This window comes from Pocillopora damicornis, chromosome 14 (assembly GCF_964200805.1).
Source record: "Pocillopora damicornis chromosome 14, jaPocDami1.2, whole genome shotgun sequence".
Lineage (NCBI taxonomy): Eukaryota > Metazoa > Cnidaria > Anthozoa > Scleractinia > Pocilloporidae > Pocillopora > Pocillopora damicornis.
Window position 1 is genome coordinate 4106049 of NC_142683.1, and position 16518 is coordinate 4122566.

General features: G+C 39.1%; 2 protein-coding genes and 1 long non-coding RNA gene across 3 annotated transcripts in view; 2 read left to right on the top strand and 1 right to left on the bottom strand.

The window, feature by feature from the left end:
- The window catches only part of LOC149034074 (uncharacterized), a 24297-nt gene continuing 7779 nt past the window's right edge, over window positions 1–16518 (bottom strand). The window contains exons 3-7 of the mRNA XM_089194663.1: window positions 7028–7122; window positions 4249–4519; window positions 3950–4068; window positions 1492–1556; window positions 1–1256 (exon numbers count right to left, since the gene is read on the bottom strand). Of these exons, the coding sequence (XP_089050789.1) occupies window positions 1118–1256; window positions 1492–1556; window positions 3950–4068; window positions 4249–4519; window positions 7028–7122 (689 nt within the window). The 3' untranslated portion in view covers window positions 1–1117. The remainder of the gene's footprint in view (window positions 1257–1491; window positions 1557–3949; window positions 4069–4248; window positions 4520–7027; window positions 7123–16518) is intronic.
- On the top strand, window positions 2726–3932 carry LOC149034075 (uncharacterized). Its single transcript, XM_089194664.1, has 2 exons — window positions 2726–3516; window positions 3697–3932. Exons 1-2 carry the CDS (start codon window positions 3243–3245, stop codon window positions 3819–3821), a joined length of 399 nt encoding a protein of 132 aa, XP_089050790.1. The 5' UTR covers window positions 2726–3242; the 3' UTR covers window positions 3822–3932.
- Window positions 11390–16518, top strand: part of LOC149034076 (uncharacterized) — a 6348-nt gene continuing 1219 nt past the window's right edge. The window contains exons 1-2 of the long non-coding RNA XR_016183171.1: window positions 11390–12213; window positions 12387–12412. This is a non-coding gene — a long non-coding RNA (uncharacterized LOC149034076). The remainder of the gene's footprint in view (window positions 12214–12386; window positions 12413–16518) is intronic.

A 16518-nucleotide genomic window follows, 5' to 3' on the forward strand; every position in this document is an offset into this window, starting at 1 on the left:
TTTTGAATGCTCCTTGTCTTGCTTTATTTAAACTGCAGCATAATCAGTTAACATAGTTTCGACACTACTTACTTAAACCTACAAACCAAGTTTAGTAAAATGTTCCTTGCAATAAAGCTGCCTATAAAAAAACATTAACACACTTCAAAAACATTCATTAGCTTGAGATCTAGAAATGCTTTGGAAAAAGTTACAAATCTCATAAAGAGTTTAAATGTATCTATGTAAGAACCGACACTAGTCAAAAATTATTTTAGATTAAACATACTGGCATAGCAACAACTAGTAAAAATCCAGTCTGTAGAGACGTTCGTCACAAGAAAAAAAGGTAAACAAAGAAGAAGCAAATACAATAAATGAATGAGCACGAATCTTAGGAGCAGAGGGTAGAAACAAAAAAAATTGATTTAAACATACTTTGGAAAAAATTACTTTTTTGCGCTCCTCTTTAAGGAAAAAAAATCCATTTGTTAATTTATTACTTTTATCTGCACTGGAATGTACCAATGTCAAAGAAAACAAACGCTGACAAAGAAATAAACCAACATAAACAAAAATCGAAGCCTTAACTTCGAAAAGTTGACTTGAAATAATTCTAAACAAGAAAAACACGTTGTTGCTTCGCTTAAAACCACTCTCCTGTTAAAGGTGATATAATTCAAAACTAATTTGATTTCAATCTGTACTCTAAGCAAGACCTTCACTAAAGTAGTGCAATGCAAATAATTCGTTCCTTCTCCTTGTTTGATTATTTTTGTTTTGTTTCTCGCCTATTTTGCTCTTTTTGAATTTGTGTCTATGAGGATAGTCGCGCCGAGAATGTAGGAGATAGGCAATTTTTTTTTGGTTAGGAGTAGTACAGTTTACTCCAATGAAACCTTTCATGCACCACTTCCAGCAAGAAAAAAATTCCGTCTCTTTTACATTATTGGCGCAACTATTTTGACATAAAACAGGTACAAAAAGAACCAAAAAGGGGAGAGAACAAAACAAACACAATAGAACTCAGTTATTTGCATCTCACCACTTTAAATCTAATCAAACTATTTGTAGGAAATGGTCGTCAACATTTTAATCTGAGGGATATCATGACATAATGACTCTCCCCACTCCCTTTCTACTTGCATCCACATTCAGTGATGATGTGCATCTCCTTCTCTTTGTGATCACCCGTTTGAACATATTCTTTGGTGTAGTTTGTGGCGATACAAGCCCTCTCGCGAAAAACCAAGCAGTGCTGGCTACAATACTTGTTCCTGTATTGAAACAGATAAATAATATATAAGTTGATACGTTATTGGTGACGTCATCTACGAGCTTGTCCTATAATAGATCATGATTAGGAACCAACCAAAATGCCTGTATTACTCAGCTTATCATAATAATTGCTGATTCTGCTTTCAAATGGTTTACGACCGCTGCCACAGTCTCTGTCAACGAAATGCATAAAATTGCCTCAAAAGATAAATTATATGGAATGGAGTGACTCACCCAAAGAAACAGCGAACACAACTCCTGGGGCAACCAGTACCGACGCACGTTCCAACATTTTTTTCCTGAAAATAATCTCAACATTGCAAGAAGGAACAAACTTGTCGATCTTTACATGCCAATGTGTTTACAAGTATGCTTAAAATTCTCTAATCGTCTTTCATTATTGTTTATGTCCTTCAGTATTATTTTTACTTTTCGTTTACTAATGGTTTTTCATTTGAGAAGGGTGTACTTTTTTGGAACAGCTTCTTAACCATTAAGCTCTTAAGACCGAGATGCCTATTGTCATCATTTTTTTTCCTTTAAGATGTATCGATGCGTTATAGGAAGTTACGTGTTCATTCCACCTTGTCTTTATTTCGTCTTATTCATTAATTATTTCACTTTTTTTAGCTCAGTGTACTTCTTAACTGTCGTCACTGCTTGGTTTATCACCTTCTCGTCGCATGAAAGACTTTGGAAGACTTTGCTTGACTCTTGCTGGAGTGAATTTTTTCAACCTTTTAAGGCACTGGTTTACTGAGTCAATGGAGTGCAATTTGGTCTGAAATCATACGCCTGATTTCAAAATCCAACGAGCACTCAGCTCATGTTTGATTTGAAATCACAAGTATGATTTCAGACCAAAATTGCACAACATGAACTTCAATTACCACTTTTTCACATCTATTTCGAAATCGCAACATTCAGTCGCTCGAGTACAGGTTTTTTATTATTGATATGTACAAATGTTTTATTAATCCAGTATTGAACTGGTTTGTAAAAAGTTGCAAAAGTTGTCTTTTATTTTCCTGCAATTTGATTGATTTCTTCGAGCAAGCCTTTAAATCTTACTGATTGTCTTAGTAAAGCTCTCTCATTGGCTAGGAAAAAGAGGCAATTTAGAGCATAAAATGGTGCGACTCGTGAATAAATGACACCAATGAGAGCCAATCAGATTCCAAGGATTATTACTGATTTCAAAATGGATTTAATGAAAACAAAAATATTTCAGGCAACCTATTTAAATAATTAGGTAAGTGAACTAACGTACGGTCTTAAATTTTGTTTTAGCAATCGTTTCTCTAAGTACACACCAGTGACCACGAGTGACCACGGGTGACCACAAATGGCCACGAGTGACCACGAGTGACCACGAGTGACCGCGAGTGACCGCGAGTGACCGCGAGTGACCGCGAGTGACCGCGAGTGACCGCGAGTGACCGCGAGTGACCACGAGTAATCTAATCAAGTTCGCTGTTCCAGCCAATCAGAGTACACGTTAAAAGAAACTTGTTCAGATTAAAACTAACACAGTCTTTGAAACACGAGAACCTTGTTAATGAAATTTCCTCGACACTTAAATTTTGCGGGACTTAAATTCCTAACTGGAAGGCTTGTCAATACGTATACGGTAATTTAAGAGAACATGAGCTCCCTAATACCTTCCCCCCCCCCTCCACCCTCCTAATGTTCAACCATCTTTCTGAGATATCGCCAGGAGCTGCATATGGTCTGTGTTGATGGGTCCTCCGTGACAAATCTCTGGAGATCCGGTTAAATCACTTATCTTTTTCTAAATAGTACTAGATATAAATTTCAAAGGATTTTTAGACACGAGAAGTATCCAAGCTCTTTCAGCATATCTTTACACGCTTTAGAAAAGTCCCATTCCTCAAGTTACAGAGTGGCACAAAAGGCCCTCCTTGTTCTAAAAGTGGAGTTAACCTGATTCAATAAACCTTTCGAAAAATCTGATTTAATCATAGATGTCCAATGGATCCTCTTCATGCAACCCCACTGAGGTGACCAGCAGAAGTTATCCCCTCATTGGTGGCTCAAAGTACAGAACCGCTATTGCTATGTGTGGCTATCAAAATACCTCTGGCGACTGCAGTCGCCAAGCTTTGTTCAAAACTTTCTTTAATGGAACATCGTACAGTATTTGTCATGATATAGGCGTCTGCCGTGGTTCTTTTGGAAGCAGTGGACATGCGTGCAAAGCCATTGACAGCCTAATGATAGCCATAAAAGGGCCAAATGGTAGGATATTGATCTAGATGTAAAGATTGAATATTCTTAAGAAGTGTTGTGGGTGCAGCAGGTGATGCCTTCCCTTTGATAGAAACAAGGGATGGTTAACCAAGTGGGTGGGCTAGACTGGAAAATATATAGCTCTAGGTCATCCAAATATACTTAAATTGACCACTTGTTTCTAAATAGGAGAAGGTGAGCTGACTCATCGCGTTATTAAGAAGTGTGGTTGCGTGAACCCAATTTGCCACCGCGTTGCTTTTCGTGAAGTTTTCAAGAGGAAGTCGGGCAACGCGTGGATCCAAGAGGTGTGAAATGAAGACTGTAACAAGAAAGTGATCGGTAAAAGAAATCATAATTTAAATATCGCTGATGACAATCACAATCATGATTTATGATTTCTTTTACCGATCACTTTCTTGTTACAGTCTTCATTTCACACCTCTTGGATCCACGCGTTGCCCGACTTCCTCTTGAAAACTTCACGAAAAGCAACGCGGTGGCAAATTGGGTTCACGCAACCACACTTCTTAATAACGCGATGAGTCAGCTCACCTTCTCCTATTTAGAAACAAGTGGTCAATTTAAGTATATTTGGATGACCTAGAGCTATATATTTTCCAGTCTAGCCCACCCACTTGGTTAACCATCCCTTGTTTCTATCAAAGGGAAGGCATCACCTGCTGCACCCACAACACTTCTTAAGAATATTCAATCTTTACATCTAGATCAATATCCTACCATTTGGCCCTTTTATGGCTATCATTAGGCTGTCAATGGCTTTGCACGCATGTCCACTGCTTCCAAAAGAACCACGGCAGACGCCTATATCATGACAAATACTGTACGATGTTCCATTAAAGAAAGTTTTGAACAAAGCTTGGCGACTGCAGTCGCCAGAGGTATTTTGATAGCCACACATAGCAATAGCGGTTCTGTACTTTGAGCCACCAATGAGGGGATAACTTCTGCTGGTCACCTCAGTGGGGTTGCATGAAGAGGATCCATTGGACATCTATGATTAAATCAGATTTTTCGAAAGGTTTATTGAATCAGGTTAACTCCACTTTTAGAACAAGGAGGGCCTTTTGTGCCACTCTGTAACTTGAGGAATGGGACTTTTCTAAAGCGTGTAAAGATATGCTGAAAGAGCTTGGATACTTCTCGTGTCTAAAAATCCTTTGAAATTTATATCTAGTACTATTTAGAAAAAGATAAGTGATTTAACCGGATCTCCAGAGATTTGTCACGGAGGACCCATCAACACAGACCATATGCAGCTCCTGGCGATATCTCAGAAAGATGGTTGAACATTAGGAGGGTGGAGGGGGGGGGGGAAGGTATTACGGAGCTCATGTTCTCTTAAATTACCGTATACGTATTGACAAGCCTTCCAGTTAGGAATTTTTAAGTCCCGCAAAATTTAAGTGTCGAGGAAATTTCATTAACTAGGTTCTCGTGTTTCAAAGACTGTGTTAGTTTTAATCTGAACAAGTTTCTTTTAACGTGTACTCTGATTGGCAGGAACAGCGAACTTGATTAGATTACAGATGCACGCAGTAACGATGTCACGCCGTCGACTATTTTGGACAATAGCCGACTATTTCCAGAGTTTTATCCCTTTTTTTAACTTTTTTTCGACTCACTAGTCTTGCATAACCTGTAAAGCGAATATATATGAGAACGAGCTCGTGGCTTCAAACAGAACTCAGTTGGTAGAGCGCTGCACCGGTATCGCAGAGGTCATGGGTTCAAATCCTGTACAGGCATGAATTTTTTTCGAGCCCTATTTTCACTGCTGCTTAAGTAGTGTTCATTACTGCGAAGATCGCTTCTACATTCACTTCTTTATCCGCAGTTCACATATGTGATTTTTATAAACTTAGAATCAGAACTAACTCAGTTTGTGAACTTTGATGGTTTGACATTTTGAGAGCTTTTTATCTTTTTCAACCAATCAAATTATTTGAACCATTTTAACGAGGATTCTGATTGGTTTATTGTAACATGCTCTATGAGAGTACAGATGCACGCGGCGCCACCCCTGTTCGTTTAGAAAATAAATTTTGTTTTAAAAAGTTTTCGAATGCGTGGTGAAATTAATGTTTTCTTTATTGTAAAACAAATAAAGAAGCCTCGAGTGTGCTCTATTCTCTCGTGAAGCACTCAGTAAGCAGCAAGAGCAGTAAAGGTTTCGAGAGAAACGTTCGACTACGTCTCGTGTTTCCCCTTCACTTCTTTGGTGCTGTAGCTGCTTGCTGTGTGCTTTTCACCAGAGCAAAGTCAAGCTTGGGTTTTCAATGGTATAGCGTGTTCATAAAATCTGGGCGACAATTCACAAGGAATGATAATGGATTACATTTTGGCCAAAGGTAAGGTTTTTGAAGCCCTACCCTTAGTCCCTTCCTCTGAGTGGAAGCTTACGAAATTCTTTAGCACCTTGAGGCTATTCTTTAAAATAAACATTTAAGGAAAATTTTGATTGCAATCATTGCAATCAAAATTTTCCTTGAAAAGTTTTTTAAAATATTTCAAGTCTATATATACTCTTAAAGCAGTGTCCATGAATAAGTTCTGAAATATGTAGATATGCAGTCATAAAGAAAGAAATCGAGTTTTAACTTTTTCGTCTTATGCGACTTTTATAGTTGTTTTAATATGAAGGAAATCACAAAATGTCAGTCTAGAAACAAAAGAAAACGGAAAAGTGGAAAGAGTGAAATAATGGTAACATGTGTGACTAAGAAATTACACGGATTGCAAACGATGAGCTTCTATTATTTAGAAAATGCAACGGCAAATTTGAGTCATAAGAAACGTCAAAAAGGATAGTGACGACACGTTCAACATTGAGTCGATTGGGGAATTCAACCAATCAAGACTTAATGAAATACAGGGTCTGGATGAACTCGGAACACATTGTTGCCGCCTGGATCCATTCTCTGCAACAAAACTCTATTCCTCCCACTCATCTTGTTACCCAGAATTTTTCCGTGAAGAAGATTTGGGCTCCTCTTTAATGTTTGTGAGGGACAACTCAGAGTTATTCAAGCAGGTCCGAAATTATTTGAAAATTCGAATTTGGATTGGCTAAAGTGAAGTATGGATTCGGAACTGTCTTAGATTTAGCACCTATGCAGTTAATAACATAGCTTAAATAGCACGTCTTGTGTGGCCTGCGAGTGTAGTCTCACATTTGTGCACCGGTGACAGGCCCGCGGGGTTCGAGTCGAGTCGAGTTTCGTGAGCGTTCCCGCTCCCGCCCCATTGCTAATGATGATGAAAGCCTGGTCGAATGCTGCGCATTGTGCTTTCGCCAGGGCCTGCGAACATGCAGGGTCTCTTAGGCATTGCGACACGCGCAGCGAAACCCGCGGGTTTCGAAGCGGCGTGCGATGCGAGCATGAGAGAGGTCTGCGAGGGTTCCTCGAAGTTACTCGACGCGTGCTTATTTCGAGGGCTCTTCGCCGCTTGTGTCACAACACTTATGTAATAAGAGCATGCTCGTAGGATCCATTCTCATCTCAGGAGTAGCTTTGATGGTGACTGTGTCAGTGGCGTGGCAAGTTTCTACACATCGCTCCATATCTGCTTCATGAAACCTGTGACAAACGTCTAAAAGTAAGAAAATGTAAAAAAATATCTCAACTTAGTTCACTGCGAATAAAATACCTTTTAATAGAGTACATTTTTTGGTTTGTATCTAGAATGAAATATTTTCCACCCAGTCTGCAATTTCCAACCCAGAGGTTCATCAGAAGTTGACTTCACCGTCATTAATATTAGGTTTCAAGTAATTGAGTTTTCTCTGAATGCGTTACTTAGGCTGCGAAATTATTACTTTAAAAATAATGAAGGGCTCACATTCAGATCCACACTTCAAAATGGCGCTCCGAGATGTAACAACAATTTTATTTGTAACCTACATTAATTTACATGATACAAAATAAAATGGGCTTAAACTTTTTTTTTAACACGTTTTAGAGGGAGAAGCTTTGTGTCATCACTTAAATCATTCCAAGATGCCAGAAACCTCTTTTTCAAAAGGAGGCTAGGTGCTTACTCTCACGCAAATAAGGAGAAACAAACCCAAGGAGAAACAAACACAGTAAACTGTTGCTTTGAGTTATTTACAGGTCACATTTACTGATGACGGCTTCCTACTGGCTTTAGTGTTTCGAGGACTTGCTTAGTCATATCACATCCACGTGGGATGGCATGATAGCTCTAACAGGCGATATTAACTTTGATCTTATCATTCACCCTGACTCTCTCCTTGCGCGTTACAGCAATACCTTAGACATGTTTGCGCTCGAGCAAATTGTTACGAAGCCGACTAGAGTCACTAGGACCTCTCGAACACTGATTGATCATATTATTACTAACTACCCAATGCGCATTTCTGCCACCGATGTCGTTGCTACCAGTATTAAGTAACCGACCACGATACTCTGTTAGCCTGTATAAATGTGAGCGTCAATCAGTATCAACCGCGCTACAAACATAACAGGAATGTGAAAACTTTCGACGAGCAAGAATTTATTATTGATTTTGATACGCTGCCTGTGAACATTGTATACTCATCTGATTAGAATACTTTAACAGTATGCTTAAGACGTGTCTCGAGAGGCATGCCCCTCTTCGGAGGGTGCGAGTTACGAGACCGCCAGCACCTTGGATGGATGACAGCCAAATACAACAGCTGCGGGATAAATTCAGGAAGGAAGCCCACCAGACTGGCTCTCAGGAGTACTGGGAAATGTTTCGGGATGTCAGAAACAAGTTGAAGGAAGCTATTCGTCGGGCTCGCGAGACCCTCACAAGGCAGGCGTTATCCTCTAATAAACCGAAGGAGATGTGGCGCATTATCCACCGCATACTGAAACCTAACCAGCAATCCTTGCGGGAGGATTTGGTAAGTTGAACTCATTCGTTGCTTGTACTGCCGAGAGAACTTTACCTGTTAGCGGTGACTTAACTTCCTGTCTTGAAGAACTCACTGAATCTCTACCTAATGATAGCCCTGCTAATTTCAAGCTCCGAGAAGTGTCCCACGGCGAGGTCCTGTGCATGCTGAAATTGTTAAGATCTGATACGTTTACTGGCTCCGACGGTATCCCTGTAAAATTCGTCAAAATGGTGGCTGAATCCATTGCTGACCCCCTCACAACTATTATTAACAACTGTATCAGGAAGTACAACTTTCCTAAGTCGTGGAAAAATGCGAGGACCGGTCCAATTCCTAAAGTCGATTAACCGAAGTCTGAGGAACACTTTCGTCCAATTTCAACTCTCCCCACAATATCAAAAGTCTTTGAAAAACTTGTCGCGCTGCAGATGACCACACTTTGTGAATCTGAAGCAGTACTCCGCGATACAATATATATATTTCTAGCTTTAGTAAAGGACACTCGACCAATGCAGTGCTAATGGGTATGCGCGACGATTTGGTGTGATGTCTGTACAGATTTTACCAACGTAATAAAAGTAGATGACGTGAATAACACGGTAGTAGTGTTGTTCAATAGATTGCATAGAGTATATGCAGTTTGGTTTCAGATTTCAGACTTTGCTTTTTACAACAAGTGTACGTTTTTCAACTGAGACATTGGCATACTTGGCATACAAGGCATTCAAGGTTTTCATGGCTTTCAAGCGTTCGCGACTCACTCCGTTCCAAAATTACCGCTCAATAACATCTTTTAGTGTGGATTGGCCGCGAACAATACGACTTGTGTATGCGTCTGTAAGTATTTTGAGCGTTTGCGCCATAATGCTCCAGGTGATCGTAATCCAAACACGTTGAAATAAAAACGACTGACAAAAGAGTTTCATAAGCAAAAATCTCGTGGTTCGTCATGTGACCCGGCCCTGTCCGTGCATGACAACGTCAATCATCTTCAAGATAACACGCGTGATCAGCATGGGCCTCATTGGATCGCAGTTAATTGTCATAGTGTTGAGGGCCCAATGACCACTGGGTACTATTGCGCAGTTTTTCCATTTTGTGGCGGAGGAAAAAAAAAAGACGACAAAAAAACAAAGGCGTTTTATGACTGGGCTATCACAGGTATCCCAGTAAAAAAATTTAAAAAATAACATCTTTGCTAGAGTGCAGAGAGTGGTATGTTGCTCGCACCAATCAGATCGTTTAGGGTATGTATCTCGCACCAATCAGAGCGTCGGTTTTGTTCTTCGGTTTGAGAGTTGTTCAAATTTCAACGAAGTAATGGGGGATTCGGAGAGAGCGGTTCGTAATATGGAATCATCTTTTAGATGAGAAATGTTGACGTTTCTGTGTTTTTAACGTGTATTTTACCGCGCTTTATGAGAAATACGATATTACAGGACAGATGAAAGATATCAGATTACCTATAGTAAACATGTTACTCATGCTGTGAAAATGGTGGATAGTTGTTCCAAAGAAAATAGAGTTCTGTGCACTGTAGCGCGATCATGGTTATTGTTCCTTCACGACGAGAGTGAGAGGAAAAATTTTGAATCAAATATTGCTTGAGGTGTTGGTGAATTGCACCAAACATTTTGATTTGAGCAATTCTTTAACGGCAGGCTGTGTTACAAAATTCATGATTTGTTGATTGTGCCGATTATATTATTCTGGATTGGATTGCTCGGTGCTATCTCTAGATGAATGTCTGATTAAAATTAACTATGGACGATTTTGTGTATGTTTTCGGTGCCTGGAGAAAGTGATCTTGTGGAGTCGTTTGTGTTTGGCCAAGGACGAATTCAGATACCATCGTTACCATGTTTATTTGATTTTGTGGTAAAATTTCCGCACAGCCCCATACTATTGTAGACCTATTGTAAAACAAATCTGTTTTCCCAATTGCAAGGTATTGTTTTTGTTATTGCCTCCTCTATCCAAGAACTAAATGCATAATGTAGTATGGGGCTGTGCGGAAATTTTACCAATCGAAGGAACAGTTTTGGTCTGGGTCCGCATTTTTGTCAACAAAATAAACATATACCGCTTAAAAAGATGATAATACGGACCACGTGCAAAGCTGTCAATTGTTTCTCGAATGTTGTACGTGTTAAACATTCAATAGTGACATTCATTTACATCTACATCTGCGTCTACTTTTATTACGTTGGTAAAATCTGTACAGACATCACACCAACCAACTCGCGCGCAAAGTGAGAAGACTGTATGAAGGCTTGAAATTATATTAAGATCGATTTTGATCAAGAAATGAGCCACGACTATTCCACAATAGTGCAAATAATTGTGTACGCTGATCGCGGAAAAGCGATTGCGTGATGCTCGGTAAGATGACATGTTATCACGTACCGGGCGAAAAAACTCTTCAGATTCTCAGTCTGCATTTTGTACCCACTCCGCAGTCAGCAATCTACATTTTGTACCTAGTCTACATTTTGTACCTAGTCTTCATTTTGTACCTAGTCTACATTTTGTAACTAGTCTACATTTTGTACCTAGTCTACATTTTGTATCCGGTCTGCAGTCTGCAGTCTGCATTTTGTACTAACAGGTATCCGTGGCACCAATACAGTTTATTTTTGGTTACAGTTATCCGCACAACACACACAATCTACCACAAAACACTTGTGTGTCAGTAAATTCGACATTTTCGTTCTTTTCCCCGTTAGTACCCTTCTTTCCTTTTGTAAAAATGTAGACATCACTTACAATGTTTCAAGTAATCCACCCATCCCCATAAAATAAACTCTTGCATGCGTAGCAGCCTATGTTTAACATTGTAGTTTTTAACAGGTGAAGAGCCACTAGGTGGATACACTGTTAATAAACCATTATTATTATTATTATTATTATTATTAAATTATACAATTCATCAGGAAAAGTATCTATGCAGTTACTCACGTTTGCGAAAACAATTCACATTGTTAGGATGGCGTTGAAAAAAAAATATAGTTCATTGACACGTTTAGCGAATTCACGTGGCCGGTGGTAAGCGTGGACATCGCTGTCTTTCAAGTCACGATTCTTTTTATCAAGGCTTATTTCAGTCGCATTTTGTATAGAGTAGAGTAAAAGGTTAAAACTTCAGCCATAAACCTCCCAAGCAGTGATTGGCGTGCGAAGAGAAATAACGTGACATTTAGTCATGTCGACGTGTACGCCGGCGTTAGAAGAAGAAAGAGAATTTCGTCCTGTCACGAGCGTGGGATAAAAAAAAAAAAAATATGCAAAGAATCTAACCCCAGACCTTTGGATTCCACGCTCCAGTGCTCTACCACTGAGCCATAGAGACTCTATGGTGAGAGAGGGTGGTGTGAAATGATAGGGTATTAAAGATGGTAAAGTTTGGGCTCAATAAACAAATAAAGAAGCTGTTATTTAGTTTAGTCACGAGCGTGGAATAAGGAAACGGAACCTGAGTCCCCACGAGGAATAAACGTAAACACGTTTTTTGCGAAACTCACGTGGCATGTCACACTTGTGTTTGTAAAGGTCCTCTACGTTGACTCGCGCAGTTTAAGTCACGTTTTATGTTTACATCCATCCAGTTTGGAGTAAAACTTAAGTTAAAGGTTTACCTCCAGTTTGCATTACATGTCGCTAGGCTCTTATCTGCACAGTCCTTAGATACGATTCTATCAGAGAAAATGAATGTCGGTTGGTTAAATGGTTACTTTTCGATCACCACATCCGAAGAAGATCGACGCACGTTCGTGGTCACACACTTAAATCAAGCACAGGTTTGTAAAGGTCCCCAAGTCACGACGTGAATTTGAGAGGGCCTATACTGATTTAAAATACATAGACGTGAAACTTGTCAGTCTGTACAAAGTAGACTAACGAATTTTCAGTGCACAGAAACAAGGCGGAAAGCAGTTTATCTCTGCTGATTATTTTTTAATTATTCTTTCAGGTATCGATGATGTCTTGAATCTTTGGGTATGTCTTTTATTTTATTGCTACTTTTATCCTCATTCTTAACAAGCACTAACGCACTCTTGTATATAAAAAAATTCTGAATCACACCAGTTACGAAGCCCTTCCGTACGCTGATTCTTTAAAGAGTATTAGTTTTTCTCGGCACAAATCCTATCCAGAGTGTATGAGAATGTAAACCCAAAAAAGCAATTTAAGTTTTTGTTGTTCGACGTTTCCGAAAACAAACTAACCTCTGAATTTGGCAAGCCTATTCAGATATTCATAACTTCGCACTAATGGTTCGAGCGGGACTATACTCTGTTCTCTGTTTATAATACTTTTGTTATTTACGATATATGTGAGGTGTAATGTTCTAGGTCAGTGTCAGATATTTTGTGAGAATTTCGTAATCTGTTTAAAGCTCAAAATTCTTTTCTACAAACTTCGATGGCATTAAAAATGTTTCGGCTTTCAAGTTTTTGCGAATTTTCCTCCATCCGTAGAAATGAGTTCCGACTAATTCAAAACTCTCGAAATAAGTCGCCGCTAAAAGGTCAATTGAAAATATCTGTAGGCGAATCAATTGTCAATATGTATCATTTGTCTATAGTCATATTATGAAGTATCCATCTATCCAGTGAGGAGGAAAATCTATAACTATTCTCAACCTGTGGCATGTGAAGTAATGTTTTACACTTCTGCTGTTAAATCTTAAGGCAGCCGGAGTAAAAGAATATCGAGGCGAATGTATGTGATATCTGGACTAATTTATTGTAGCACTGTATGATAATTTGTTGCGGGATTGCTTAATACTTTCATTCGCAACACATAGACATGATCTTGACAGTAATCACGACATCTTTGAGAACGAGAAATGATACAAGAGTCAGTGATGTGATTCACTTAAATGAAAATACATAATCGGCCCTGTACTCTAAAGTCTTGCCACAGTCCTCTATTTTTCCGATAAAAGAATACAATTAGTCAAGAAATAAGTGGTCTCAAATGCCGAAGATAAAATCACTCCTAAGATTTATGGCAGGTCGATCTAAAGAAGGTTACACCATGTGGTGAAAGCAAATAGTAGAATGAAGACATTCTTTTGTAAAGGGCAAACTTTAGGAACCTTAACAATAAATTGCAACATGTCTTGTCACGTAACTCTCTTTAGATCGACCTGCCATAAATACACTGTGTTGCTAGGTTGACGAAATCTCTATATTTTAAAAAGTTTCGATGTACATAGAAAGGGAAACATGATGCATCGTCACAATGTTTAGTTTTGGTAAAGAACTAAGACCTCAATCTCGTGCATGGATAGAGAGAGAGAAGGTAACGTGAGAAGAAGGAAATATAAAGATTGAACTCGCTTCAAACGCACGATTGAACTCACTTCAATCGAGCCTCTCTTTGCCTGCGGTGTGATTTTGAAGTCAATTCATATAGATTTAGTTTGTTTTTAGTTTCTTCCCTTTTTCATAGATACATCTATTCTCAACGAAGGGGTTTCCGTAAGTCACAAGAAGGCAAATTATGACATCGGTTAAGCGGCGGATACTGTTTCGTTGTAGTAAGATTCACTAGCACTTAAATTGCAGTATTAGCGTGCGACTCAGCTTGAACTAGTTATAAGCGCTTGAAAATCTCGGAGCAAGTACAGAATGTTGCAAATAGTTATTGAATTAAGACATTCTTTTGTAAAGGGCAAACTTTAGGAACTTTAACAATAAATTGCAACATCTCTTGTCGCGTAACTCTCATTAGATCGACCTGACATAAATACACTGTGTTGCTAAGTTGACAAAATCTCTATATTTTAAAAAGGTTCGATGTACATAGAAAGGGAAACATGATGCATCGTCACAATGCTTAGTTTTGGTAAAGAACTAAGGCCTCAATCTCGTGCATGGGTAGAGGGAGAGAAGGTAACGTGAGAAGAAGGAAATATGAAGATTGAACTCGCTTCAAACACACGATTGAACTCGCTTCAATCGAGCCTTTATTTGCCTGCGGTGTGATTTGAAGTCAATTCATACAGATTTAGTTTGTTTTTAGTTTCTTCCCTTTTTCATAGATACATCTATTCTCAACGAAGGGGCTCCGTAAGTCACAAGAGGGCAAATTATGACATCGGTTAAGCGGCGGACACTGTTTCGTTGTAGTAAGATTCACTAGCACTTAAATTGCAGTATTAGCGTGCGACTCAGCTTGAACTAGTTATAAGTACTTGAAAATCTCGGAGCAAGTACAAAATGTTGCAAATAGTTGTTGAATTAAGACATTCTTTTGTAAAGGGCAAACTTTAGGAACCTTAACAATAAATTGCAACATCTCTTGTCGCGTAACTCTCATTAGATCGACCTGACATAAATACATTGTTTTAAGCAAATGAAGATCATCGCAGTATATACTCAACTTAAGCAGTTGAGAAATAAGGCCTGAAAAAAAAATTCAGGCCTGAACGGGAATCGAACCCATGACCTCTGCGATACCGGTGCAGCGCTCTAACCAACTGAGCTATCAAGCCAACTGGGAGCTGGTCAATTGTGAGTTCGTTATATACCCGTAGATGGAGAAGGTGTGATAAGAATACATGAAAGTCATATATTTGTACTGCGGAAAACACATTTTAAGCAAATGAAGATCATCGCAGTATATACTCAACTTAAGCAGTTGAGAAATAAGGCCTGAAAAAAAAAAATTCAGGCCTGAACGGGAATCGAACCCATGACCTCTGCGATACCGGTGCAGCGCTCTAACCAACTGAGCTATCAAGCCAACAATAAATACATTGTGTTGCTAGGTTGACAAAATCTCTATATTTTAAAAAGGTTCGATGTACATAGAAAGGGAAACATGATGCATCGTCACAATGTTTAGTTTTGGTAAAGAACTAAGGCCTCAATCTCGTGCATGGGTAGAGGGAGAGAAGGTAACGTGAGAAGAAGGAAATATGAAGATTGAACTCGCTTCAAACACACGATTGAACTCGCTTCAATCGAGCCTTTCTTTGCCTGTGGTGTGATTTGAAGTCAATTCATACAGATTTAGTTTATTTTTAATTCCTTCCCTCTCTCATAGATACATCTTTTCTCAACGAAGGGGGCTCCGTAAGTCACAAGAGGGCAAATTATGACATCGGTTAAGCGGCGGACACTGTTTCGTTGTAGTAAGATTCACTAGCACTTAAACTGCAGTATTAGCGTGCGACTCAGCTTGAACTAGTTATAAGCGCTTGAAAATCTCGGAGCAAGTACAGAATGCTGTAAAGAGTCATTGAAAGTCTTAATAATCATCCTTTGGAACAATTAATGACGCAGATGAAGGATGCTCCTGAAGCGACCTGCGAGAAGAAAAACCTCAGAATAAAATGAAATTACGCACCGTACCTCATAACACATGCTGCTCACCAGAAAAACAAATGACTCAAATTGTTGTATCTCGATCTATTTTAGGATTTTGGAGAAGAAAGGTGCTGTGAATCATCGACTTCTGAGCTTCTCTAATGAGCTTGCTTTTAACAAGGATTTATTTAAGTTTGAGATAATGGTCGCTTATGAAAGCGAATGCACCTTTTTTAGTGTCTGAGCGCAAATCAGTTTGGGTGATGTTGTAATCAATGTTAATTATGGCCAAGGAAAGCGTAATCCAGGATTCGTAAGACTTAATCAGAACGCATCTGTGCGCGTTAGAGAAAATGGTAAGTTTTCGAGTCGGTTTTGTCTTGAAAAGACATACACGAGAAGCCTATGAGTGAGGTTCAATCGCCAAAAAATATTATAAACTCGACCTCTAGCACGAGGAGAGGTAGAGAAAGTACCGTTAAGAGAAGTAATTATCATGATTCTACCACAGGCTTAGAATTTACCGCCTGGATATAAAGACCTTTTCTCTTAAGACGACCATCGGCTGAGTGCATTAAGTACTTGCAGCACACGAATAACACAGAATTATGCCATCATCTTGATAAAAGTTAATAATCATTTAGTAGTCATTGCATGGGAGTTATATTGGGGCGTATTTTCAATTAAATTCATCGCATAATTTTGCTCTTTGTCAGTATACACGAGTTCAATCTGAGTGCAGACAGACATGGGAACAATTGGGAGAGATAGAACCTTTAGTCA

Bases quoted from the DNA above. Each gene is read 5' to 3' on its own strand.
- LOC149034075 (XM_089194664.1), top strand. From the start codon at position 3,243: ATGTCCAATGGATCCTCTTCATGCAACCCCACTGAGGTGACCAGCAGA. The intron at 3,517-3,696 runs GTAGGATATTGA...GTTTCTAAATAG, and splicing joins AGCCATAAAAGGGCCAAATG to GAGAAGGTGAGCTGACTCAT.